Below are 26,496 nucleotides of genomic sequence, written 5' to 3'. Positions count from 1 at the left end.
GTGTGTGTGTGTGTGTGTGTGTGTGTGTGTGTGTGTGTGTGTGTGTGTGTGTGTGTGTGTGTGTGTGTGTGTGTGTCTGTTCCAGTTGGTAAAGGTCTAAAGCCAACATATTGTACTCTAGATGTTAAAACAGATTTTATTTTGGATCATCATCAGGAGCACTGTCTGGTTAAGTGACTTACTCAAAGTCATGCAGTAGGCAAACGGACAGAAAAAATCAAGCCTTGTACCCTTGACTACAGGAAGCAGCTCATTAAAGTTATTAGAGCCTTAAACTTGTGCTCTAACAGACAGAAATTCACATACTTCTTCATTTTCTGTCAAATCTCTGAAGTTTAAAAGTCACTGAGGTTTACAGACAGTTGGTAAATCCAGTTTTTAGAGTTCTGTGTGATATTCATACCTGCATTTTGTAGTCAGAAGTATAGGGTTTGAACCCTTTCACCTCCATTTGAGTACTGTGCAATCTGTAAGTGACAATCACATCCCACATTCCACTATTCCACTTTTAACTTCAAAATTAGTGTAGTGGGTTAATGTTGCTGACATGCCAATCCTTCCCATCCCTTCTTGCTTTATTCTGGTAGATGGTGCAGAGGCTTAAGGCTATGAACTGCAATTCCTGTATTACAGAGTTTGATGATTTCAACCCTCATTTGTTCACTGTGTGATCTTGAACAAGTCACTTAACTAGACAGTCAATTAGGGCAACTGGAAATTTGAGCTAGATTCCTAAATGGCCTTCTAGACTGCAAGCCTAGTTACTACCTATGAACCCCAGTAGCATAAAGGAAGGAAATTGATAATAGGAAACTGGAGCATCATCATGTGAACCATATTCTTTGAGTGCAATCCAATTACAATTACAGCCCTAAAGAATTTTGCTGAAGAACAATATGGGTATATAAATGCAAATAATAATAATAAAAAAATATATATAATAAAGTCGGTTACTATACTTTGAAGGAAATAATACTCTTACAGTGAAACAGTTTAGTAATTTTGGACCAATTATAAAAAAAAATAAATAAATAAAAATCATTCTCTTCATGTGTGAATGTGAGTATATTTAAAGGTTTGGATGATCTGTATCTCATATGGGTGTAAAATGACTAATCTGTTGTTCTGCAATTTTAAAGTATCCATTTGGAAACCAGATTTTACCTAATCAGTTGTAATTGTTTTAAAGAATATGGTAAAGCAGGCTGGTGAATGGAGAAAGCAGATAGAAGCTAACAGCAGTCTGATGAAAAGGTTTGAGGATTCAAAAAGAGAACTCGAGAAGGCAATAGAGATTGCACAGTCATGCTTGAAAGAGAAAGGAAATCCAGAAGAAATGCTAAAGAAACATACGGTAAGACATATTTTTTTTAATGAAATGCTACATAAAGTTGTTGACTATCATATCATACCATACTAGTAAAAATATCAGAAACTTGCTTAAAAGGAAAACTGGATAAAGAAATAAGTACAGTGAGAAATGGAATTTTTGCACATAAGATTGATTGCTTTGCATTTTCTGTCCTACATAATCCTCTAAGACGATATATATATATATATATATATATATATATATATATATATATATATAGTTCCCTATCAGAAGCCTGAAACACTATAAGCCTGAAAATCAAAATCCTGAAAACTAAAGCCTGAAAATTCAAAATCCCGAAAGCCCAAAATCCTGAAACTAACTCACTTAAACCGCCCCTAACCCCAATATTTGTCACTATTGCATACATGCCTAACCTGCGCCCTAACCCTAACTCACTTAAACCGCCCCTAACCCTAACATAAAACCAACCGCACACTTACCTGAACCCAACGCATGACCTAACACCACAGGGCTAACAATAGCAAAGCCACAATGACGTCAGTATGTCCATTTTGTGTTTTCAGGATTTTGAGTTTCAGGATTTTGGGCTTTCGGGATTTTGAATTTTCAGGCTTTAGTTTTCAGGATTTTGATTTTCAGGCTTATAGTGTTTCAGGCTTCTGATAGGGAACCATATATATATATATATATATATATATATATATATATTTTATATTTATATTTATATTTTTATATATATATATATATATATTCTCTTTACCACTATTTTAGCCTCTCTTTCTATATCCTACTATATCACCTTCTTTGAAAACAACTCTTTAAAGGAACAAAATCATCATCTCCAGCAAACACTACCATCCTCTTTTCTCACTACCCTTAATCACAGTAACATAACCTGCTCCGCTAATTATCTTCTACCAAAATACCACAGAATAACTCATATGACATTCTACCTTAACAAAAAATATTGTAATAACTTACTTAAAATCCTTAAATTCCTATCCTATTCCAATCATTACCTCCTCCTACATGGAGATATTCATCCAAACCCTGGTCCCTCTACCAAGGCTAAACTAAACACAAATAGACATCCTCCACCTTTACCTTCACCAGGTACTAAAACATCTAACTCCCTTCTAATAGCTCACCTTAATATCAGAAGCATTAATAACAAAGTTCATCACCTCCATGCACTATTGGACTTGCATTCATTTGACATTTTATGTCTTACAGAAACATGGTTAAAACCCTCTACTCAGAACCAGGAAATAACCCCTCCTGGCTACAACATACTCAGATACGACCGCAAAACTAAGAAAGGTGGTGGGGTAGCCATCATCTATAAATCTAATCTCCAACTTACCCTTCATAATGAACTTTCATTAATAGACCCTAAAGCTGAATCATTATCAACCAAACTCCAGATTAACAACAACAAATCAATCTACTTAATTTGTATGTATCTTCCCCCTGGTAATAATACTCAGACTCTAGAAAACTTACTTAGTTCACTTTCCAACCAACAACCCCAAGAAACCATAATACTTGGTGACTTTAACATTGACTGGATAACCTGTTCAAACCAACACCCAACTAACCATATTAATCTCTATGGGTTCTCGCAATTAATAACAACTCCTACTAGAATCCATAAACAAAATAGAAAAGAAACAACTCTTGACTGGATCCTTATTAATAACCACCCCAGCCGTTACACCCCAGGAACCCTTCCTGATAATATCAGTGATCATATGCTTACATATGTCATAAGACAAAAAGTGAATATTCCAGATACTCATAAACTAAGAACATCTCGCTCAAAAAAGTTCTTTAACCCAGATAACTTCCTTACTGAATTGCAAGCATGCGACTGGTCACCACTAACTCATCTTGAACTTAATAAAGCAGTGACCTACTTTAATACAAACTTTCTTGAAATCCTTGATCATCATGCCCCTTTTCACTCTACTAGAATAAGATCCAAATCTGCTCCATGGCTATCTAAGCAAACAAAAGATAAAATGATCATCAGAAATAAAATCTGGGCCAAATGGAGAGCTAGTAAATGTCCATCTGATCATCTCCTCTTCAAACAATTAAGAAATGCCACCAAGAAAGATACTGTTAGAGATAAAAAGGAATATTATCTTCACCTTCAAGAAAGTAGTCAAAAAAACCCTCAAAAATTCTGGACAAGCGTTAATAAACTTCTTAAACCAGGACATTCACCTACTCCTACCCCTACAGGCTTTCACCTCAACAATGCTACACAGATCCCTGATGCCTTTAATAAGTATTTTACAGAAGCCATTCAATCCCTAGCTAACTCATTACCTACACCGACTGCTTCCTTACCAAATACCTCTCTACCCTCGTCTAAGACCTTTCAAATTCAACCCGTTGCTACATCTCTTATTTATAAGCTTCTTAAGAAACTCAAACCTTGCACCCCATCTGCTGACCAACTCCCATCTGAATACCTACAAATAGCTGCAAAAGCTATCAATTATCCTGTATCCATACTGATAAATAGGACTATCACTGAAGGAACAATCCCCACCTTATGGAAAATATCTCATATAATTCCCCTACACAAAGGAGGCTCATCAACTGAACTCTCAAATTTTCGCTCTATTGCCTTACTTTCCCCATTAGCCAAGATTATGGAAAGATGTGTTCACAAACAAATTCTTAACTACCTTCTTCAAAACAAACTTCTAGCCAACTGTCAACATGGTTTCAGACCATTCCACAGCACTACAACTGCCCTCCTTTCCTTCTCTGACTCCATAAATAATAATAGAAACAATAATTGTTTCTCCTCAGCACTTTTCATAGATCTTTCAAAAGCCTTTGATATGGTTAACCACAATATACTTCTTGACAAACTAAACCTTTATTCTCTCAGCCCACACTCACTACAGTGGTTTAGGAGCTATCTCCATAACAGGCAACAAGCAGTCCTTTGGGAGAACAACCTATCTTCCTTACTCCCAGTAAATATTGGTGTTCCACAAGGATCAATCCTAGGTCCCCTTCTTTTTTCCTTGTTTATCAATGACCTACATCTGAATATACCACAAGCCACCTGCATTCAATATGCTGATGACTCAACGTTAATCTGCACTACTAAAAATATTCCCTCCCTCCAGTCCCTCACCCAAACAGTCTTCCAGTATGTCGAAAATTGGTTTATGCAACACTGCCTCCTCCTTAACCCCAAAAAAACTAAGCTTCTTCTCTTTACTCCTACTCATAAATCTCCCACACCTCTCTTTACTATCTCCTCAAATAATGCAACCAGTATTAACCCTGATAAGACCACTCGACTGCTAGGTGTAACTATTGATAACCATCTCAATTACGATGAACACATTAACACCACTATTAAAACTGTCAACAAAAAAATTGGGACTCTCTACAGAATTAAACCCTTTCTTACCCCAGTAGCTAGAAAAACCATTGCTCAGACACACCTGATCTCCACCCTCTTCTATGCCTCACCTATCTATACTAACTTATCCAAAAATAACATTACCAAACTCTCTATCTGCTACAATAGCATAGCCAGATTCATTACTGCTACTCCCCTAAGAACTCACCATTGTCTTAACCTCAAACAACTAGATTGGTTAGAGCTAAATAACCACTTACTCTATCAACAACTAGTCATCATTCATAAGACCCTTTACTACCCTGATGTCACCCCTAGCCTTACAAAACTGATTATACCGTGCAAAAACCTAGCCACACTCCGTTCTGCTAATAAACTCCTAGTATCTCTAACTAAGTCATATAATAAAGCTGGGGATTCATTACTTTCAAATTCCATAGGTAAACTCTGGAATCAACTCCCTCAAGAAATAACTAATCAAAACTCTACCTCTCTTTTCAAAAAACACATTAAAGAACATCTCAAAACACAATGTCTTCACTCACCTATTTTTACCCCCCTATCCTCCTTACTGAGCTCCTCACTAACACTTTCAATAGTTTGAGAGTTATATCTAAGAATTAGGCTTTACCAGTAACCTTTTTATCTGTCTGTGTAACTTCATTTTGTGTTATTGTTACTGTTTTATAAGTCTAATATAGTAGTATGTAGTATAAGTTTATCTCCTATTTTTAGTATTTGTTTTGTGTTGAAACTTATTTTTCTTTCTACCTTGTATTGTTTACTCATATTATGCTTTATGTGATAAATCATTGTTTATTGCCTGTACTGGAGCTTTTCTCCCCGGGCCTCTACTGAAAATGGATATATGTCCAGCTAGACTAGCCCGGTCAACAAATGTAAAATAAATAAAATAAAAAAAAAATATATATATATATATATATATATATATATATATATATATATATATATACACAGTTCTTCAAAAACCTTGACTCACAACGCACAAATACTTGCAAGGGACATAACATTTATACCGGTACTACTGGTGACTGTTTTCTGGGCGGCCGCGGTGGTGCAGTGGTTAGTATTGCCACCTTACAGCAAGAGGTTCTCCAGTTCGATCCTCAGCTGGGGTGCCTTCTGTGCGGAGTCTGCATGTACTCCCTGTGGTCACATGGGTTTCCTCTGGGTACTCCGGTTTCCTCCAACATTGCAAAGACATGCTGTAGGTGGATTGAATACTAAATTGGCCCTAGGTGTGAGTGCGTGCATGTGTGTGCCTTCTATGGAAGGTTGGATGCTGGGCTGGCAACTCAACACCGTAAAACTCTGCTACCAATCATGAGCAGACAGGTGATCCGCTGTGGCAACCCCTAACCGGGAAAAGCCAAAAGAAGAAGAAGACTGGTGACTGTGTTCCCACCTCAGCATTTGTTCTGGAACTATTGGTGACTGTGTCCCCATCCCAGCATTTGCTCTAGTACTATTGGTGACTGTGTCCTCACCCCAGCATTTGTTCTAGTACTATTGGTGACTGTGTTCTCACCCCCAGCATTTGTTCTAGCACTATTGGTGACTGTGTCCTCACCCAAGCATTTGTTCTAGTACTATTGGTGACTGTGTCCCCATATCAGCATTTGTTCTAGAACTATTGGTGACCATGTCCCCATCCCAGCATTTGTTCTAGTACTATTGGTGACTGTATCCTTACCCCAGCATTTGTTCTAGTACTATTGGTGACTGTGTCCTCACCCCCAGCATTTGTTCTAGTACTATTGGTGACTGTGTCCTCACCCCAGCATTTGTTCTAGTACTATTGGTGACTGTGTCCTCACCCCAGCATTTGTTCTAGTACTATTGGTGACTGTGTCCCCATCCCAGCATTTGTTCTAGTACGATTGGTGACTTGTGTCCCCACCTTATCATCTGTCTGCTTAAAATAACTAACTACAGGAAAAATCAGTTTATTCACAAGCCCGTTGTCATTCAGCTCTGTATTTCCTATATTGAAAATCAGATTTCTGTTTCTAGGATTTCCTTTTATAAGCTATCTATATATTGTATGATATGTTTTGGTGTGCCTTACTGAATCTGATTTAGGACTGGTTATAGTCATGTCTATGATACTGACCTTCCCTGTTGTACTTATTCATAGTTTCTCTACTAAATGAGCATGATACCACTGTTGTTTCCATTTCATGTTTCTTTATCACTTTCTCTATTTTTTATACAGTATCATATTGTTTTTGTTTTTCTACTGACTTGTTAATAACAGTATTATACTGTACCTCAATGGCTGTTTATCTACATATGGTTTGCTTAGCTAGATTACATAGCATGGTGAAGGCACAACATATCTTTGTGCTAGGATTCATCCATTTTTTGCCATGCTTCATCTCTTAGTTGCAAGAGATGCTTAAGTTCTTTAGTTGCAGAACTAAACTTTAGTTGCAGGTGATGCTTAAGTTCATTAGTCAGGCAAGTAGTTAAAGAGTGCCATCTGCCTGCCCCTTCCAACTAAAAGCAGCATTGTGAATCTCAGAAAGAACATTGCAGAGATATGGAAGATCTGTTATCAGGCTTTTCTTTGTAGATTTACAACTGGGAAATCATCTCTGACTACCTTTGATCTAGCTGTTTTAATTTGAAACTCCAAGTCATGTACCCTCCTGCAGTGTAGGTTATAACATCTCTTGCCACACTAGGTGTGTATGCCTGGCTCTGTAGCATGACATTTGTCACAGAAGAGTATCTGAATTCTATACTTAAACAACATAATCTTTCAAACTGTGTGTGTGACCATTAGATCACGATCTGTGTCTTGCACCAGAATCACATAGACTGCTCAGGAGAGGACCAGAACACCAAACACTGCTTTAAGCACCAGTTTTTCAGCCCAACAACCTGAAACTGCAGCAGAGAGAAACTTCATCATATGTCTTACATGATAGTGATGGTTGAGGATGCTACAACACAGAAGTCTGAGAAGGGGCATTCACATGATTCCAGGATGGAGCACCATTAGAAGTGAAAAGATGGAAATATAGATCAGTCACACTATTCTAGAGAAAAGTCCATGTTTCATATTATCCCATGGACTCCAAATTAAAACTTCTCTTCAGTTAGTGAAGGGTTGAGCTTACACTAGTCCCCAATGTCAAATGAAATAATCAGGTGCCCATGTAGGGTGCACCTCTGGCAACAGCTGTGGTAGTGGATGCATCCTATGTGCCAGTACCATCCTTTTTAAATTCAGATGGTAACAGTTCTTTGATTCCCAGCTGGAGCTCATTTGTTGCACTTACTCTAGACCTCCTGTGGGTTAAGCTATGCTGAATGACCATAAATGAGGAAGGTCCATAGAGGCCTTCCCATCCTCATGTACTGCTCATATCTTGGTGTACTTCTCAGACATTCCTCTCCCTTAAGGAATAAATTCTGCTGCCAGCACCAGGCCATGTCTCTCCTGTCCCTGTGCTGCTTTCAGTGTGTCACAAGTATTAGTGCATTGTTATCCGACATATATATTCTCTTATCACTGTATGCTTATCCTCTTGCACATCATCCATGCAAGTGCCTACTTATCCCACATCTTGGACAAAGAAAGATTTTTCTTCATTGTTGTGTCCTGGGATGGGATTTCTCACAATCACTTGTCCTAAGAATACTTTAGAGGTTTTAAAGGTCCTTATCTCTGAGATGGATAATGACATTAAATACTTTCTTCCTTATAGTATTCTAGATGGATAATGACATTAAATACTTTCTTCCTTATAGTATCCTTCTGCTCCGCAGAGGACCCATACCTTGGAAAACCCTCACATACATTACATCTTCTCTGGGCTGTCTTGTGGCCTCTGTTCCCTTTCCCTAGAAATGTGTGAATGAGTATATGAGGAAGAAAGATTAGAACCTCAGAATCTGTGCTCAAGAATGCTGTGTTTGTAGAATGGAACTATCTGAATACCTTTCACTTGCAAGCCTAAAATAAATAATGTAGCTCTTAAAGCAAAATGCATATGTGCAGCTTCAATAAGTTATATCACTGAGGCACTGAAGCAAATGCAATCATCCATAAGCATAAGCATGGTGGTAAAACTAGTATTACTAACATAACAGTGAATGTGCCAGAGAGCCTAGTGAACTTGCTGCTCAAAAGAAAAGAGGTAAGAAAGAAGTACACGCAGGCTGTAAAGACTGTATGTAGCAGCAGTAGTCAATACAATGAAAACTAGGAGAAATAATGATTAGGGAGAGGGTCTGATTTGTCACATAATGTTCTTCATGTATTAATAAAGTCGAGCAAACTGCACATGGCAAAGCTGACATTTTATTGTTTACCGAACAAGTGGTTCATGCAGCTGGTGATATTTCAAGAGTTACATATAGAGAAGACTTAGGGTTAAGGGTATTCTGACTACGGAACTGTATGTTGGTAAAGAAGTTGTCATGAATAAAAGAGCATGTATGTGTTACGACTGCTGTGCTTGTAAGCACATTCCACTGTACAATGCAATTTCAGTGGCAGTTATATGTAGTATCATTAGAATTATTTATACTGCTGTATGCATTTGACAACATTTCTATGTGGGGAAAAAGAAATTTGCTTTTAAATCATATATACTGGAACATTTGAATGTTACTGAAATATATTAATGTTACAGATGCTCTGGCTAGCCATAATATTTGGGAAATGGGAGGGATCTTAAGGTCTGTTTCAAGGATCCATCTGTGTTCTAACATTTTTCTGAATTTCTTAAATTTTGTGTACATTATAATTAATATTTATTGTTGGGCGACCACAGTGGTGCAGAGGTTAACATTGCCACCTCACAGCAAGAGGTTCTCCGGTTTGATCCTCGGCTGGGGTGCCTTCTGTGCGGAGTCTGCATGTCCTCCCTCTGGTTGCGTGGGTTTCCTCCATGTGCTCCGGTTTCCTCCTACATCCCAAAGACATGCTGTAGGTGGATTGGACACTCTAAATTGGCCCTAGGTGTGTGTGCATGTGTGTGCCTTCTGTGGAAGGTTGGGCATGCAACTCGACACCGTAAAACCCCACTGCCAATCCTGAGTGGACAGGTGATCCGCTGTGGCGACCCCTAACTGGGAAAAGCCAGAAGAAGAAGATAATTAATATTTATTGTTGCACAGTTATTACGAAGTTGCTAATACTCTTTCAGACCTTTAATATAGCAGTCTGCTTCATATTATATTTACATTTATTATTCTCAATATAATTATCAAGTTGCTTCTTAAATTTATCCAAAGAGTCAATTTCTCTAACCTACAGTGGAAGCTCCTTACACAACTTTGGTATACATCTATCTCTTTTTTCAGTGCTGTGTTTATTTAGTTTTAAAATAGGTCTTCTCTATCTTTTCTGGGATATTGTTCTTTAAATTTAAGCCCAAATCAGGCATTACTTCCACATTGTCTGTAGCTTTGAATTCAAAACATAGTTTGCCTCTCGCTCATCTGTAAATTATGTTATAAAGATTCATTTGTTTAAATATATCTTCATATACTTCGCCCTTAATATACCTTATTCTTTTGGTGAAATGTCTTTGAACAAAGTTAATTGATGCAATATCAATGATAAGTAGCAGAAAATTAAATTATATTGAATGATGGGTCTTATTATAGCCACAAAAATCTCTTTTCATATCTTTGGTTCTCTGGTGTCAGCTGTAATTAATATTAATCCTGTCTTTTTTAAAGATTTTGCTTTAACATCTTGCATACAAAATTTAAATGTAAGATTGTTACATAAAAGTGTACAAAGTTGCCTAACCAGCTTAACAGTTTCAAGTTCTTTCCCCATCATTATCTGTAACTTATGATCTCCAAATTGTTTTGCTTTATATTTATTATGATTGAATTTAAAACCCATTGTGTCCTCCCATTCATGAAGTATATCCCAGTCTCAATTCAAATAGCCCACATTATTATAATTATTCATTTTTGCCCGCACCTTACAATCATCATCTTATTTACACACCCAAATTTTTTTATAGGTGGATAGACCTGAAAGCACCATGTTAAATAATATCATGATCAAAACTGACACTTGAGGGACATTGCTTGTGACCATCAACCAACCTGATGTTAAACCCTTATATTTACACATTGTTTATCGTGTGACAGCCAATTAATTACCCAAATTTATATATAAGGATTTAAATTTAGTCTCAACAGATATGGTACAATATATTTATTTAATAATGTTTCAAAAGCTGTGGTGACATCAAGATAAATTACCACACTCACTTTCCCTTGATCCCTCATATTGGTAATGTCATCACAAAACTTAGATTAACACACCAAAGTTGCTCTATCCTTAATAAATCCATATTGTGTACCATTAACCATTGATCCAGATATATTTCCATCAGTTAAATTTTGTAGTATGCATATCTCAAAATATTTTCCAATTATTGATATAAGACGTATTGGTCTGTAATAAATTATAATTTTTATCACTTCCTTTAAAGACAGGGACAGTATAAGACCTCTTCCATCCTTTAGGTACCAAACCATTTAACAATTGATTATTAAAAATATTAACAAAGAATACAACTGTATTAGTTAACAATTCATTTATTAATTGCCCTGATATAAGATCTAAGGCAATTGAACAGTGTTTTTTTAAACGCTATTCAGTGCCTTTATATCATTTTCCATCATTGTTTAGGAAAATTATTTATGTTACTGGCACTAACTTTATATATGTCCCTTAGGATTATTCAATCTAACTCATTATACTGTATTTTATGGTAATATTTGCTGTATATGTTTGCTGTATTTATATTCAGAAATTGATCTTGTTGGGTTCTCTTGCTGCACTGTAGCATTGTTGTATGGCTAAGGATGTGATTTTGGTGTTCTCATTACAGGTCTGCTGATAGGTAGCTAGAAAGTTATTATGACATAGTAGATGCTTTTACACATGAAACTGAGTGTAGTAACCATTCAGTGGTGATATATAAGGAACTGATTGATGTTATTTGTGAAAATATGGAGAAGAACTAGAGCAGCCCAAAAAATTATTCCTTTTTATGTACTTTTTATGTGACTATAAGTGATATTTAATAAGCATACACTTTGATCTCTTTTTCGTCTGTATTTAGTCTGTCCATTTATTCTATTTGTAGTTCTTTTTCCGTACTACTCATTGGTATGTGTATATCCATTTAATACTTTATCTTCTTTAAAGATGGGTACAAAGCATTCAATTATGATCTGAAACAATGTAAACTGCCACATTATGAGATGCACTAAATAAATGAATTTACTAGTTACGGAATGAAGTTTATATTTTAAATTGTATATGACTATATTAGAAATCGACAATTTCTTCATGTTGAGTTCATTAGATTAATTGCATTGCCTTGGTAAAAAGTAATTTTTGTGTGACAAGTATAGAATTAAAATCACGTTTTGAAACATGCTGCACATTGTTCCTTTTATACCTCATTATGTGGGGTACTACAGAAGGTATTTTAATAATTTTGAGTAAAAATTCATAAAAATGGTACTGTGCAAAATTCCCACTGAGATCAGTCCATCCTAAAGTCCCACTGTTGGGTAATCTCAATGTTTCATCACATTTGGCTTAATAGTTTTAAGCCCTGTTTGCAGAATAGTCCTCTACCAGGTGGCAGTTCTGGCTCAGATTTTTGCTGAGCACTAACAGTCTCTGTAAACTTGTCTGGGTCAATCAAAGAGTCATAACCCAGTCCCTTGAGACCAAACCAATGTCACATCTCACTGTCACATCTCTGGGAAAGCATGCAGTTCTGGTGGCTCTTCATCTGTGCTAGTTTCTATAAGGATTTCATGAAAACTATGTATTGCTGGACAGCAGATGGATTAAATATTTTTATTATTAAAATTCCTGTAATGTTTCTGCTTATTTATTATTATGTCAGATAATTCAAGGGTTTAACTGCCATTGAGAAGTTTGGTAAACCTGTACGTCTTTAGGCTTAGGAAGGCTGAGATAGATTGACAGAGATTTATTAGAAAGGCTCAGGGAAGATCAAAGGGTGGAGAAATGAGTGCAGGGTACTATCTATATCTCTGTATGATGGAAAGACAGTGAAAAGGATATTGGATTCCATTCAGTATTGGGATGGTGGACTGGCGATGTATTTGTATACTAAAATGTTCAGTAGAGTGGGATTGTCTACCATCAGTATTATTAAGGAATGAATGCGATAAGTTACAGAGCAGATAGCATGAGCTAGAGGGAGGAAAGTAAACATATTATTATTCTTTCTGAGCTCATAGGGACTAAGCTGATTTTAGTGCTGTAATATGAAACTTCTTGTTAGCATGCCAGGACAGTACACGCCAGGATAATAAAGAAGAAAATGTAGGCACAGGTAGGGGGATGCATGTCATTGATTATGTAACGAAGGGTGACTCATATACTGTTTGCTTTAACTGATTCATGGAAATATTTATCACCACACTCTGTCATAATAAATGGAGTACAAATGCAAACAAGGATGTACACAGCTGCTTTTGCATGTATGCATCTGACAAAAGTAGCAAAAAAAAACTGTACTCTTGACATCTGGAATTTTTTAACACAGCTGTATGTACTCTTAATAATGTAGTATATGGCTTAGTTGCATCTCTTTTACTAGTTTTCATGAATTATGCAGTAGTAGTTAATGACAGGCTTCTACACACAATGAAAACAATGAATTACTTCTCTTCATTAAACACTGCTCTATGTTGTGGTCTGACCTTTTCAGGAAGAATTTATTCCAATACACAAAGGCATTTGTGACACTCTCTGCATTTGTAGTTTATTCATTTGGTTTGATTTGGTGAATATTTTATTTTTGTGTATATCAGACTTTTTGCACTTGACAGTTTTTTTTTTTTTTTTTTTTTTGATGTGTAATTTTGTGCGGCCACTGTGGTGCAGCAGTTAGCATTGTCACCTCGCAGCAAGAGGTCCTCCGGTTCGATCCTTGGCTGGGGTGCCTTCTGTGCAGAGTCTGCATGTCCTCCCTGTGGTCAAGTGGGTTTCCTCTGGGTGCTCCAGTTTCTTCCCACATCCCAAAGATATGCTGTAGGTGGATTGGACACTCTAAATTCTAAATTGTCCCTAGGTGTGAGTGTGTGTGTGTGTGTGTGTGTGTGTGTGTGTGTGTGTGTGTGTGTGTGTGTGTGTGTGTGCCTTCCATGGAAGGTTGGCAACACGACACTGTAAAAACTCTATTGCCAATCATGAGCGGACAGGTGATTTGCTGTGGCGACCCTTAACCGGGAAAAAGCCGAAAGAAGAAGAACAAGTTTTGGGTGTGTAATTTTGCATTTCTCTGTTAAACTAGAACATAGTTTGAATGTAATAAACTGACAGGAAGAATCTGATAATGTATTGGCATGTAAATGCATGTTTCTCCTTGTGCTGACAATGAAGCATTCTGCAATAAAGCTTCTAATATGTTAAAGCTGACCACTTGTGGTTCAAAATTATTGGTAAAAAGTAAATTCCAAGGGACAGGACCTCTTCTTGCTATCGTGGTACTTTTTTTATATTTAGTTTGGGATATATTTTTCATCTGAGCAAATTAAAAACTTGTTATAAAGGCAAATATTATTGACCGTTCTTCTTTTGTCATAATAGGGGCACATTTAATATCACAGAAAACAAATACATTTGCATAAAAATAAGTATTTGATAGATAATACTTCCAGTGGGATAACTTGCAAATTATTAGAGCTACTGCTGGAGAGTCTTAATTCATTTTATTTCCTCTCATTTGTTTCAATCATTGGTTTATTTTTTAGTACTCATGTTTTTTTGTTTGGGGCTGCTGGGAGCTGGAGCCTATCCTAGTGAACAATAGGCAAAAGGCCAGAAGCGATCCTGAATGCAATATCAGTTCATTATAGAATGCATTCACATTGAATATGATGTACTTATATTCCTAGAGGAAATTAAATATCCTCAATTCTAGATGTCTAGCTAGCCTCCTATATTACACTCCTCCCCAAAAAGCTTTTCTCGGAATGTAAAGAGCAAAAAAAAAGTCTTATCAAACTGCTTGTTAGCAAAAGGTTGCAAATAGTTGCTACAGTTTATACCACATATACATGCTTAGTTTTGACTCCAAATGCAAAACAGGCATTTATTTCTAAATGCCAGTATGCACAGAGGAGTGACAAGGATTGGCAAGTCTCATTCCCTAACACTTTGCTCTTGGGCCAGCTGTCCCCCTTCACCCCTCCTTAGCTACTGGTTTTTGATATTGGTTCAGTAGAGAAAAAAGAACCCTAGCATTTCTCTAGATGGTACTAAAAAAATCAGATGAAAACACAGAAAATAGCATAGTATAAGCATCATACCATAGTCAGCCCAGAAAACTCTTACGGCATATCACACTGCCATAAGCAACCATAATAGGAGTTAGTATGTTAGCATACACAGCTCCATGTTGATGGACACAGTTAAGTGATGATCCCACAGCAGTCACTGTATTTAAATATTTACCAGTCCCTTGTTACTCTCCCTAAGTATAACTCCACAGTTCACTTACACTTATCCCTAAAATGCTCACCTATAGAATAGCCTTCTTTTTGTTGAAAAGTATCACTTCAGAATAAATCACGAAACACTTGAAAACCTGCCTGAGTGTGTTTGTCCTTGTACTGACAAGCTGCATCCCATTTTTCTCTAAATTCTGTGCTTCATTGCCGCACTTCCTAGCCAGACATTCAGGTATTCCTTGATTATTTCATCCCTATTATTGTAATAGACAGGCATTACACCAGTTCCTGAACATGGAGATCATAATGACATACGCAGCTGTTGCCTTGTCTGTTTTCTGAACTCATACACACAGCAGATTATTTATTTATTTATTTATTTATTTATTTATTTATTTTGAAGGGGGAACTCACATTCCCATTATTCCTCTCCTCTGCTCTTCTTCCTTATTGACATAACTTTTTCAGACATACCTCTTATTAAGGAACCTCCCCCAAATATACCCTCAGCTTATGATTATATGTTCATAGGTATGCACTAGGCTAACAACCACAAGAGCCTAGCCATGCATCCCGAATCTCTAACAAGTTCTGGTACTCTTGATAAGTGTAAGCAGGGGCTTCAGAGATGAAACATTTACAAGCAGGTGCCTGGGAGATGAACCATTTAGAGATTGCCTGTGTCCATTAGAGATAAAGGTGCCAAACCAGGGATGATTTTCCTGATCCCCATCCAGTTGTTCAAATTACACTTGAATTGGGTTAGGGAGGAACTTTGCTTCACATGGATAGGGAGACTGTTACACAGAAGGACCTAGATGCCATACCTTTGTTTATAAGTTGAACAATGCAGAATGATTTCCTCAATGCCATAGACATTTGATGGTGAAAGGCAAGATTACTGTCTATGTTTGCCACCAAGTCCCTGTCTACTGGTTCAACTCTTAGATGTTTGTTGTCAGTATCACAATAACCAGGAGTGGATGACTTCCCAGAGTATACTATTATGCATTTCTTGACATTTAGTTTTAGTCTATGGCTCTGTCACCAGTTATTTGTCTGTGTCAGCCCTTCCAGTAGAACATTTGTGTTAGTGGGGGATTCTATGACTGCTCCTAATTAACAATCATCTGCAAATTTAGTCAGCCAGAGGCCATTGACATTGGTCTTGACTTCAGAAAAGTAAATTCCAAAAAGGATTAGTCCCGGGACCGATCTCTTAGGGACTGCACTTGTGACTGGTCTCTTTGAAGTGGTGGACTCCCCAATTCTAACTTCCTAGGTCTTGTCTGTGAGCCAGTCGGCTATTCACCTGGTGACATAAGCATTTATACCTAACCTCTTGAGTTTGTCAACAATGCCTGAGTGGAGTATTGTGTTAAATGCTTTAGCCAGGTCAAGGTAGACAATGTGAACAATTTTTCCCTCATCCATTACTTTGGTGACCTTTTCTAAGAAGTCCACCAGCTTGAGTAGGCATGACTTGCCCTTGAAAAAAACAAATTGAGTTGGGTCCAGTGTCTGAAGGTTTCCAATGCCATTATTGATCAGTTCCATAATAATTCTTTCCATAGCTTTGCATATGTGACTAGAGAAACTTATGGGTCTGTAGTTTCTAGGGTCTGTAGATGGCATGTCTTTGTGCAGAGGGATGACTGTTGCTGCTTTCCATTCATGAGGCATGAAACCTGTTTGTAGGTTAGAGTTAAATAGCAATTCCAGAAGGCATGATAGGTCATGTTTCATGCTATTTAGAAAGTATCCTGGAATATTTCCTGGGGCCCGTTGATGCAGTGTTCTTGGCCTTAGAGAGAGCATTAAAGAGCCGTTCCCTAGTGCTAGCCAGAGAAGTTATACCATTTACTTATCCACTCTCCCGGGACATCGAAGAAGCTGCTTTGGTTATAAAAAGGTACTTTTGAGGTGGAGGCAGCAGAGCAGGAGGTTGTTTGGTAACTGTCTTGCCCAAACATATTTGACCTGTCTGTTGCCATACATAGGCCTCTGTACTTAAATTAGGCCAGATCGGTAACTTTAAGTAGTCTCTGATAGCGTTTGTCCAGCTCTTCATTCTCCTCCTTCTCATCAGACATGCATGGTGATTAGTAGAGCGATACTTGGAATAAGCACATCACAGGGCAAGCTCCTCCCCTCCCACGGGACTACTTCTGTGCTAACATATATGTTCCTTACTCATCTCTCGGCTGTGCCTAGCTAATTCTAGATGACAGAACTGCAGAGGACACATGCACACCATCACCATATGAAAAGAAATGAAAAGAAGACAGTTGGATTTAGTCCAGTCATTCTATTCCTCCAAAGGATATTTTTTCTAAAATGTTTTACTGAAGAATTGTGAATGTTCATTGAGAATACATCAATAAAAATATTAAATTATCAACAAATATAAACTCTAATTAAAAACTGAAAGTCTGACCAGTAAAATACTGTTAAGTATTCTCTGTTTTGTTTAACTGTATTAAACAGAACAGGGAAAGAGGAAAAAGAAGATAAAAGGCTGTAAAGAGACAACACTATGTCTATAAAGAACTGTATACGTATGATATGTATGGGGGGTACCATGTGACCTAAGAGAAAACAAAACGTGGGGCCAAAAGGAAGAGTGTGAAGCTGAGTTTCAAACAATTTAAAAAAAGATGAGACACAAACAGCTTTAATTCTAAATGGCTTCAGACTTGATAATGTTTTAGAAGTTTCCGCTGGTACAGCAGCAGCAGCCCTGATACAAAGCCATATGATTGCTGGCATATGGGGGCACAGAATATGATCCAAAAATGAAGCAGACCTGAAAGGATTTAGGCAAGAAAAAGAAATTAGTGGAAGAGAGTACTTCAATCCTGACAGATGGCATGGTAAGCCTTTTTCATGATGACAGTACAGCATGTAGAACAATAAATGGGAACTGTGTTGATTTGAGAGCTTAGACTGAATAGTCACTGGAACTTGAAGTGGAGGTAGTGAAAGAATGACCACTTAGTAGAGACTAGCCCAGCAGAAGGCATATCTTAGTATAGGACCAGTTAGAGCCTTTAAGTGAGGCAAACACAAACTTCAAGATGCAGTAGCAAATGTAAGCAGGAAAAGATGCCCCAACATGGGTACTATCTGCCCACTTTCTGTCAAAAGCAAGAATAATTCATCTTCCCTGGTACTTCACTGAGTTAAGGTCAAAAATTATTTTTGCTAGGGTTCATACAGTTTACAATACTAAGATAAATTTGAACTTCCTGAATCAGTCACATATATCACAAAAGTCACATTACATTCATTTTCTCGCAATACTTGAATTAATATGACTAAATTGTTTCATCACAACACATTAAGTAATAAGGTCAAACCTGTGTTAACTGCCCATTTCACATCCTTCGTATTAAGCTATGCATAAGTTAGTTACTTTTTATAACCTTGGAAGTTTTTACTTAAATGCAAAAATGCATGCTTTCTTGAATCCTCTAAACTGAGTGATGATAAAGCCTGATGTGTTCATGTTCATTAAACTGTGACTGTTGTTAACTGCAGGATTTCTTTGGCCAGTTGGACCAGAGGGTATTGAATTCATTTCTGAAGGCGTGCGATGAAATGACAGATATCCTACCAGAGCAGGAACAGCAGTCCCTCCAGGATACTGTCAGAAAACTTCACAAACAGTGGAAGGTCAGTCTTGCAGGACAATTGTTAAACATTCATGAAAACTTTATTTTCATTGCCATGTAATCCTCATAACTTAATCTTCTTTTCAGTACAAAAACAACATGCAATTTCAAAAAATTAAAGTGTGAATTAGAAAGTAAATTCAATGTGTGAATCAGTACAATTAAACCCAGCCAACGGTGCTTGGTGGAAGTATTGTTATTATTATAATGACCAATATGCAGGAATAACTGACTTATTTTTTGAAACATTTAATCCTATGTTGCATTTTCAAATCTGTTTTGTTCAGTTATGTAAAATGGGAAAATCCGTATTTCAGGTCACCATACTTTCCTACTTCATTCCCAAATACCTGTTTAAATATGGCTGCAGAGATTATTTTTGTCTAGTCCTACACACGTAGACTATACAATCATGTAAATAATGTAAATAACCAGAGAGTTAACTTCTGCTTTTGTACAGAGTGTTATTATCTCAAAGAGTGATAATGCAATGTTTTTATTCTATAGCAATAGTTTAGTATTTTAGACCATGGGATATATATATATATATATATATATATATATATATATATATATATATATATATGTATATATATATATATATATATATATATATATATATATATATATATATATATATATATTTATATATATGTATATATAGGTATATATATATATATATATATATGTATGTGTGTGTGTGTGAATACATATATGTTTTTAAGCATAACTAATGGTCAGATGTTTTTTGGTTGGTTGATGAGTCCCACATTTTGTCATGTCCTATTTCATCAACCACAAAATGATTGAGAACAGGACTTGCTTCCTTGCAGTATCCATTGTTGCACTCAAACTGGTGATTCAGTCTGATTCAGTGATTTGTGATTTCCTGAATTGATATCACTATTTAGGGAGTCAAATAAGTGCTGGAAAAAACTTCTAAGAACAGAATCTTACACACACATACACACACACACACACACACACACACACACACACACATACATATGCAAAATAGGTTTGAAGAGTCAAATTAGACTTTTAGCAGTGGTAAAACACTTTTAGCAGTTTCATGTTTTAATAAATGTAAAGATGCACATAGAGAGAGAGACAGACAGACAGATAGATAGATAGATAGATAGATAGATAGATAGATAGATAGATAGATAGATAGATTTAGACATCATTTTTGCTCAATACTTAGAGCTTCATCAGGAAAATTCCAATTTTCACAACTCATGTTTAAATACACATTCCTGTCACATTCATTTGCAGTACTGTCACTTATAAACACTCCTTTGATTGAGCTAAGGCTTTAGAGAAAAAATTGTATTCAAGCTAGAATCATTCATCCATTCCATCCATTTTGTGTTAACCTACTTTAATATTTTTACAGGAAGGGGATTGGTCCAGAGCCTATTCCTGCAAGCATTGAAAACAAGACATTGAAACCCCTTCTGCGGAGGGGAGTGGTCTATCACAGAATGCACATGCATGCTCCCTCACACTCTATGTGCACACACAAAACTGTTTGGAGAATGCTGGTTCTTCCACTGCATGTAGTTTTTCTGTAAGAGGAAACCAGGGCACCCAGAGAAAACCCATGCAGATAGAGGGAGGACATTTAGACTGTGCACTGAAGGCAGCCAACTAAAAAACCCTTTGCTGTGAGGTGACTTATATGGACATTTTAAAAATAATGTCATTGAAACTCTCTTCATTTTCATTTATTGTGTGGAGCATTGACTCATACACTTTCATTGACAGTGGTATGTCAAAATGATACCTGAAGATGAGGCCTTTAAGTCTGAAGGTGTCTGGCAAACTACTGGGAAAGGGCAAAGGGCAAGCAAATTGATTAAAGATGGAAGGTTATCCAGCTAATAAGGTACTCCGAGATAAAAGGAAAGTTCAGTGCTGCAAAGAACTATACACTGCTGGAACTTGGACTTTAAGAACAATGAGCCAAGGTAAACTTGAGGTAGTTAAGGATGAGAAAGCAAGAATAAACACTGACATCTTGGGACTCAGTCAACCAAAATGGCCAGGAATAGGTCATTTTACATCAGATAATCACCATGTCTGCTACTGTAGTCAAGAATCTTGCAAACGAAATGGAGTAGCTGTTATAGTTAATAAAACAGGATCACAATCAGTGTTTGTTTATTGCCCAAATCAAGACAGAATGATCTCAAACTACAAGGTAATCCATTCAACATGACAGCGATAAGTTTATGCATCAACTACAGAGGCTGAAGTTGAGGAAGTTAACCAGCTTTATGAGGGTCTGTGGTAATATTTGGAAATGATATCAAAAAAAGAAGTTGCATAGATCATAGGTGAATGGAGTTCTAAAGATGGTAGTCAAAGTACAATAGGAATAATGGCCATTTTTGGCACTGGAGTACAAAATGAAGCAGGTTACAGATTAGTAGAATTCTGTTAAAATAATTCACTGCTTATAGCTAACATTCTCAACATCCTAAGAGATTGCTTTAAACATTTATCATCAGACAGCCAATACCAAAATCAAATTGACTATATACATCGCAGTCAGAGATGGAAAAGTTCTTTACAGTCAATAAATACAAGACCTGGAGCTGACATTTGCCCAGACCTTCAACTTCTTAGTGCAATGTTTTAAATTAAATTAAAGGAAGTAAGGAAAGGATCAAGCCAAGTGAGATATGAGCTCAGCAATATTCTGAGTGAATATGTACTGGAGGTGAAGGATAGATTTAAGGTATTGGACCTGGCAGATAGAGTAGCTAAAGAACCATGGACAGGTATTTGTGATATTGTCAAGGAGATGGCATCAAAAATATTCCAAATAGAAATCCTAAGAATGAAAACTTGATGTCTGTGGCTTTAGAAGTAGCTGAAGAAAGAAGGACAGCAAAAGGCAATAGAGATAAAATATAGCTAACTGAGTACAGAGTTTCAATGAGTGCCAAGGATAGATAAGGAGACATTTATATGAGCAATTCAAGGAACTGGAAAGAACACAATAGAAAGTGATGGACAAGTGATCTGCTCAAGAAGATTGGTGATATTAAAGGAACCTCACAGATAAAAATGGGTGAGAAAAAAGACAAAGATGAGTGGAACTTAACAGAAGCAGATGACATTAAGAAAATGTGTCAAGAACACACAGAACTATACAAGAAGGACCCTAACATAATTGGTACATATGATGGTATGTCTTCTGACTTAGAGCCAGACATCCAAGACATTAAAGTTAAATAGGCCCCCAAAGGCCTAGCTAAAAATGAGACTTCAGGACATGACATAATTTCAGCTGCATTGCTTCAAATTGTACAAAATGATGCTGTTACAGTACTGCTTGAAATTTGTCAGCAAATTTGGAAAGTGCAGTAATGGGCAATAGGTTGGGTACGGTTAATTTATATTGCAATCCCCAAAAAAGGACACTGCTGAAGAGTGCTCAAAATATCAAACAATTGCACTTGTTGTACATGTTTGCAAGGTAATGCTCAACTCCTGAAAGCTAGACTTAAGCAGTATATGGACAGAGAACTGCCGGTTTACCTTTACATAACCAAAAATCACAAGTGCGTTTGCTCATATGAGCAAATACAAAGCACGAAACACAAAACCAAGACAGTTTCCGATGTTCAAAAATCAGCAAATAGAAAAGCAGATTTGCTTATTTTCAAACAAAAAAGTTGAATACGTATTGTAATGCAGGGGGGCAAGCCCCCTGCACCCCTCACCTCCCCTACTTTAATATACTAACTCTGAAATTGCACTACAGTGGGGAAAGGGTCCAATTTCCAATCCCAACTATAGTACAATCTGCACCCAAAATGCCGAATCTGCAATGAGCGAATATCACTGTGCATTTGCTCATTGCACATTCGAATGATTTTTCGTTCGATGTTTCAATGTGGTACAGGATATGTATGAGGGTAGTGTGACAGCGGTGAGGTCTGCGGTGGGAGTGATGGATGCGTTTAAGGTGGAGGTGGGATTACATCAAGGATCAGCTCTGAGCCCTTTCTTATTTGCAATGGTGATGGACAGGTTGACAGACGAGATCAGACAGGAGTCCCCATGGACTATGATGTTTACAGATGACATTGTGATCTGTAATGAGAGCAGGGAATAGGTGGAGGAGACCCTGGAGAGATGGAGATATGCTCTAGAGGGAAGAGGAATGAAGGTCAGCAGGAATAAGACAGAATATATGTGTGTGAATGAGAGGGAGGATAGAGGAATAGTGAGGATGCAAGGAGTAGAGGTGGCGAAGGTGGATGAGTTTAAATACTTGGGATCAATTGTTCAGAGTAATGGTGAGTGTGGAAGAGAGGTGAAGAAGAGAGTACAGGCAGGATGGAGTGGGTGGAGAAGAGTGTCAAGAGTGATTTGTGACAGACGAGTAACAGTAAGAGTGACAGGGAAGGTCTACAAGATGGTAGTGAGACCAGCTATGTTATATGGGTTGGAGACAGTGGCATTGACAAAAAGACAGGAGTTAGAGCTGGATGTGACAGAGTTAAAGATGTTAAGATTTGCACTGGGTGTGACGAGGGTGGACAGGATTAGGAATAAGTATATTAGATGGTCAGCCCAGGTTGGAAGGTTTGGAGACAAAGCCAGAGAGGCATGATTACGTTGGTTTGGACATGTGCTGAGGAGGGATGCTGAGTATATTGGGAAAAAGATGCTAAGGGTGAAGCTACCAGGTAGCAGGAAAAGAGGAAGGCCTAAGATAAGGTTTATGGATGTGGTGAGAGAGGACATGCAGGTGGTTGGTGTGACAGAGCAAGATGCAGAGGACAGGAAGAAATGTAAACAGATGATCCGCTGTGGCGACTCCTAACGGGAACAGCCGGAAGAAGAAGAATATGATGTCAGTGTATTTTAAGAAATAGGCAAAAGGAGTTAAAGAGTATAAATGAAAGGGATTCCCAAATGCTGGTATTTAGTGCAGCTAAATTGTGATCCCCCAAGCCAGGAGACAGCCTAGCAAAGGCTGTAGAAAGCAATGTGAAGCAAAAACACAAGTAGATATTCCAGATGATATCAAAATGCATCATGGACTGCTGAATCTGGATTTGCAGCTGTATGTGAAATGCCTGGATGTCATAACAACCGAGAAAATTAAACAACTTGAGGTACTCAAAGTGTCAGAGCAGAGGGACACCAAAGCCATAAAGATGAAAGGAAGTGTCGACATTGAGCCACAGAACAAGAGGAGATGCAGCATCAGTGTGAGAAGGGGAAGCTCAGCTTTCATGAAGTGCATAGTGATGGCAGAAGAGGAAACCCTGCCCTGGAATCCAAGGTCAGTACTAAATTTATTTCAAGGCATGAAAAGGTGGATGGCTTTCATTTTTTTTTTATTTCAAGAATCAAACATTTAATCATCACCAAATAGACTAGGGCCAATTAATGAATTTTTTTACACCCCCCCCCCTCTTCTCTTGGTTTGGACCATGCATGCTGACAGTAAGTTAAGTGATGCTGATTGTTTAGATAGTAATAAGACTAAAACATGCTTTCTGTGGATACTTTAAACTTACTCCTGGAGATTATAGGAAAAAGGTTGACAATATGGAGGAAAACCTGAAAACAGTGATTTCATTGCAGAACTAAGTACTTATTTTAATAGGTGAGTGAGTGAATGTCATGTTACTACTTTCAAAATGTTCAGAGAATTCTTGGAGACCTTTTGGTAAAGGAGCAAGCAGTCACTAATTTACTTATGGATATAAGGATTTGGTCTGACAGACCGCAAATGTACCTGGGTTGAAGAAATTGCTAGAAATGATGATATCTGTCTAGCCAATATGGGATAACTAGACAACAAGGGGGGTATCTGGAACTAGTAGTGGATATAAAGGAGCCCATGGGGGCAGTCTAAATGATTACAGCAGGTTACATAGGCAAAGGAAGAAGCTATTGGTTCCAGTATATGACAAGGTCTAGGGATTAAATCTTTCCAATATAATCACATTGAGTATGTATGGTCCATAAGTCCACAGAGGGAGAGGCTTTACAGCATATACTTTGCAGCTTTTGTGGTCCCCTCAATGAGCAAGGGAGAGGCACTCTTGTTAATTCTGGGAGAGGGAACAGGGAAGCTCTCCCTGTTTAGTCAAAATCTTGTGCCCATCCCTGGGGAAGCTGCTGCTGCTGCCATTAACAACCCTGTTGGTTCCAGTTTTCCTGTCAAAAAGAAACAGGAAACTTAACATAAGTCAGCTTCTGTTCAAATATCTCCTGGTCAGGAGTAGTTTATTAGGTTTGGCTCAGGGTTTTGTTCAGCCTATTGATTCTTATAAGGTGGTTTCTGGTAAAAGAAGGAGGGATGCTTGTTTTCCCTGAAGAGATTCAAAAATCAGAATCTGAATCTAGACAGGAAGAGGAAGTGAAAGATGCAGGGTTTTCTCCTCTGATACCTGATTAAGATTCAGAGAAGAGCGTGCTATCTGTTTCTCCCTGTGAAAGTTTCTGTCTTTCTGAAACTATTTGCAGAATATGCCAGTGTTTTCAGTGGGATGAAAGTTAAGTTTCTCAGTCCCTCAGAAAATATTATGAGATGATATAAATGGAATTTCCAGAACCACCCCCATTCCTCCTGTGCTGTCACCATTAGAGGATGTTTATGGGCACTGCCTGCAAGTTTTCTGAGAGTCAGCCTGCTGCCCCTAAAAATGCAAATAGATTGTATAAAGTTCCTCAGTCTTTTGCATTTTTATACACTTATCCCAGACCTGTTCCAGCAGCTATATCATTAGTTAATCATACTGCCACTAAACATTTAGTTAATTACACTCCTAAACTTTCTGACAAAAGATGATAACATAATTGACAAGTATGGGGTAAAGCAAATACTTCTGCAGCTTTGATTTTCAGAATTTTGAATTGTCAGACTCGTATTTTAAAGTTTGTTCTGGCTAATTGTGAAACTGTGAGGAATGATTTGTCTGTAGTTTCTTCTTGACAGGAAAATGCTGCTTTAAATGGTTTAGTTTCTTCCATTTCACAGGTCACAACCTCATTTTTAATAGTGTATATATGAGTTTGTTGATATTTCTTCCAGGCCTATGACCAATGGTACTGTTTTTAGCAGGTTTGCCTAACTGCATTCTCAGAACCTCCCAGAAGATTAAAAAATTAGATTTCAAATTTTCCTTTGGATAGAGATTTCGTTTTTGCTCCTTCAGCTGCAGAGATTAGATTATCAAAAATGTTTTGAGAAGGGTAAGCTGATACAGGGAATCTCTTTCAGCCCTCCCTTTCCAAATTTTCCAAGGGATCCACTACCCCATTGTACAGTTCTGGCAAGAAACAAACTAAGCAGTTTCAACAAAATGGTGACAAAAACATATTTAAGAAGCAATGGCAAGGGAGTTCCATAATGAAGGCAGGAACTCCCCAAAACAAAGGACAGTCTAACAACTCAAACTCAGAATGACTATATAAGAGACCATGTTCCCCCTACCACCCTTTCTGTCCCTTTTTCCTTCTAGAAAGTCTGATGTCTCAGGTAGTAATGGAGTCAATTCCTCTTTCTCAATTAGGGAAAGGTTTTTCTTCAAGGATACTTTGTGTGC

General features: G+C 37.4%; 1 protein-coding gene across 1 annotated transcript in view; it reads left to right on the top strand.

Moving 5' to 3' along the window:
* The window catches only part of LOC122793396 (nesprin-1-like), an 876,647-nt gene that overhangs the window by 436,077 nt on the left and 414,074 nt on the right, over nucleotides 1-26,496 (top strand). Inside the window, exons 21-22 of the mRNA XM_044061803.1 lie at nucleotides 1,190-1,354; nucleotides 18,780-18,914. Of these exons, the coding sequence (XP_043917738.1) occupies nucleotides 1,190-1,354; nucleotides 18,780-18,914 (300 nt within the window). The remainder of the gene's footprint in view (nucleotides 1-1,189; nucleotides 1,355-18,779; nucleotides 18,915-26,496) is intronic.

This window comes from Protopterus annectens, chromosome 1.part0 (genome assembly GCF_019279795.1).
Source record: "Protopterus annectens isolate FY-2018-M chromosome 1.part0, PAN1.0, whole genome shotgun sequence".
NCBI lineage: Eukaryota > Metazoa > Chordata > Ceratodontiformes > Protopteridae > Protopterus > Protopterus annectens.
The sequence above is the reverse complement of the archived record's forward strand: the minus strand, read 5'-3'. Positions and strand labels throughout refer to the sequence as shown.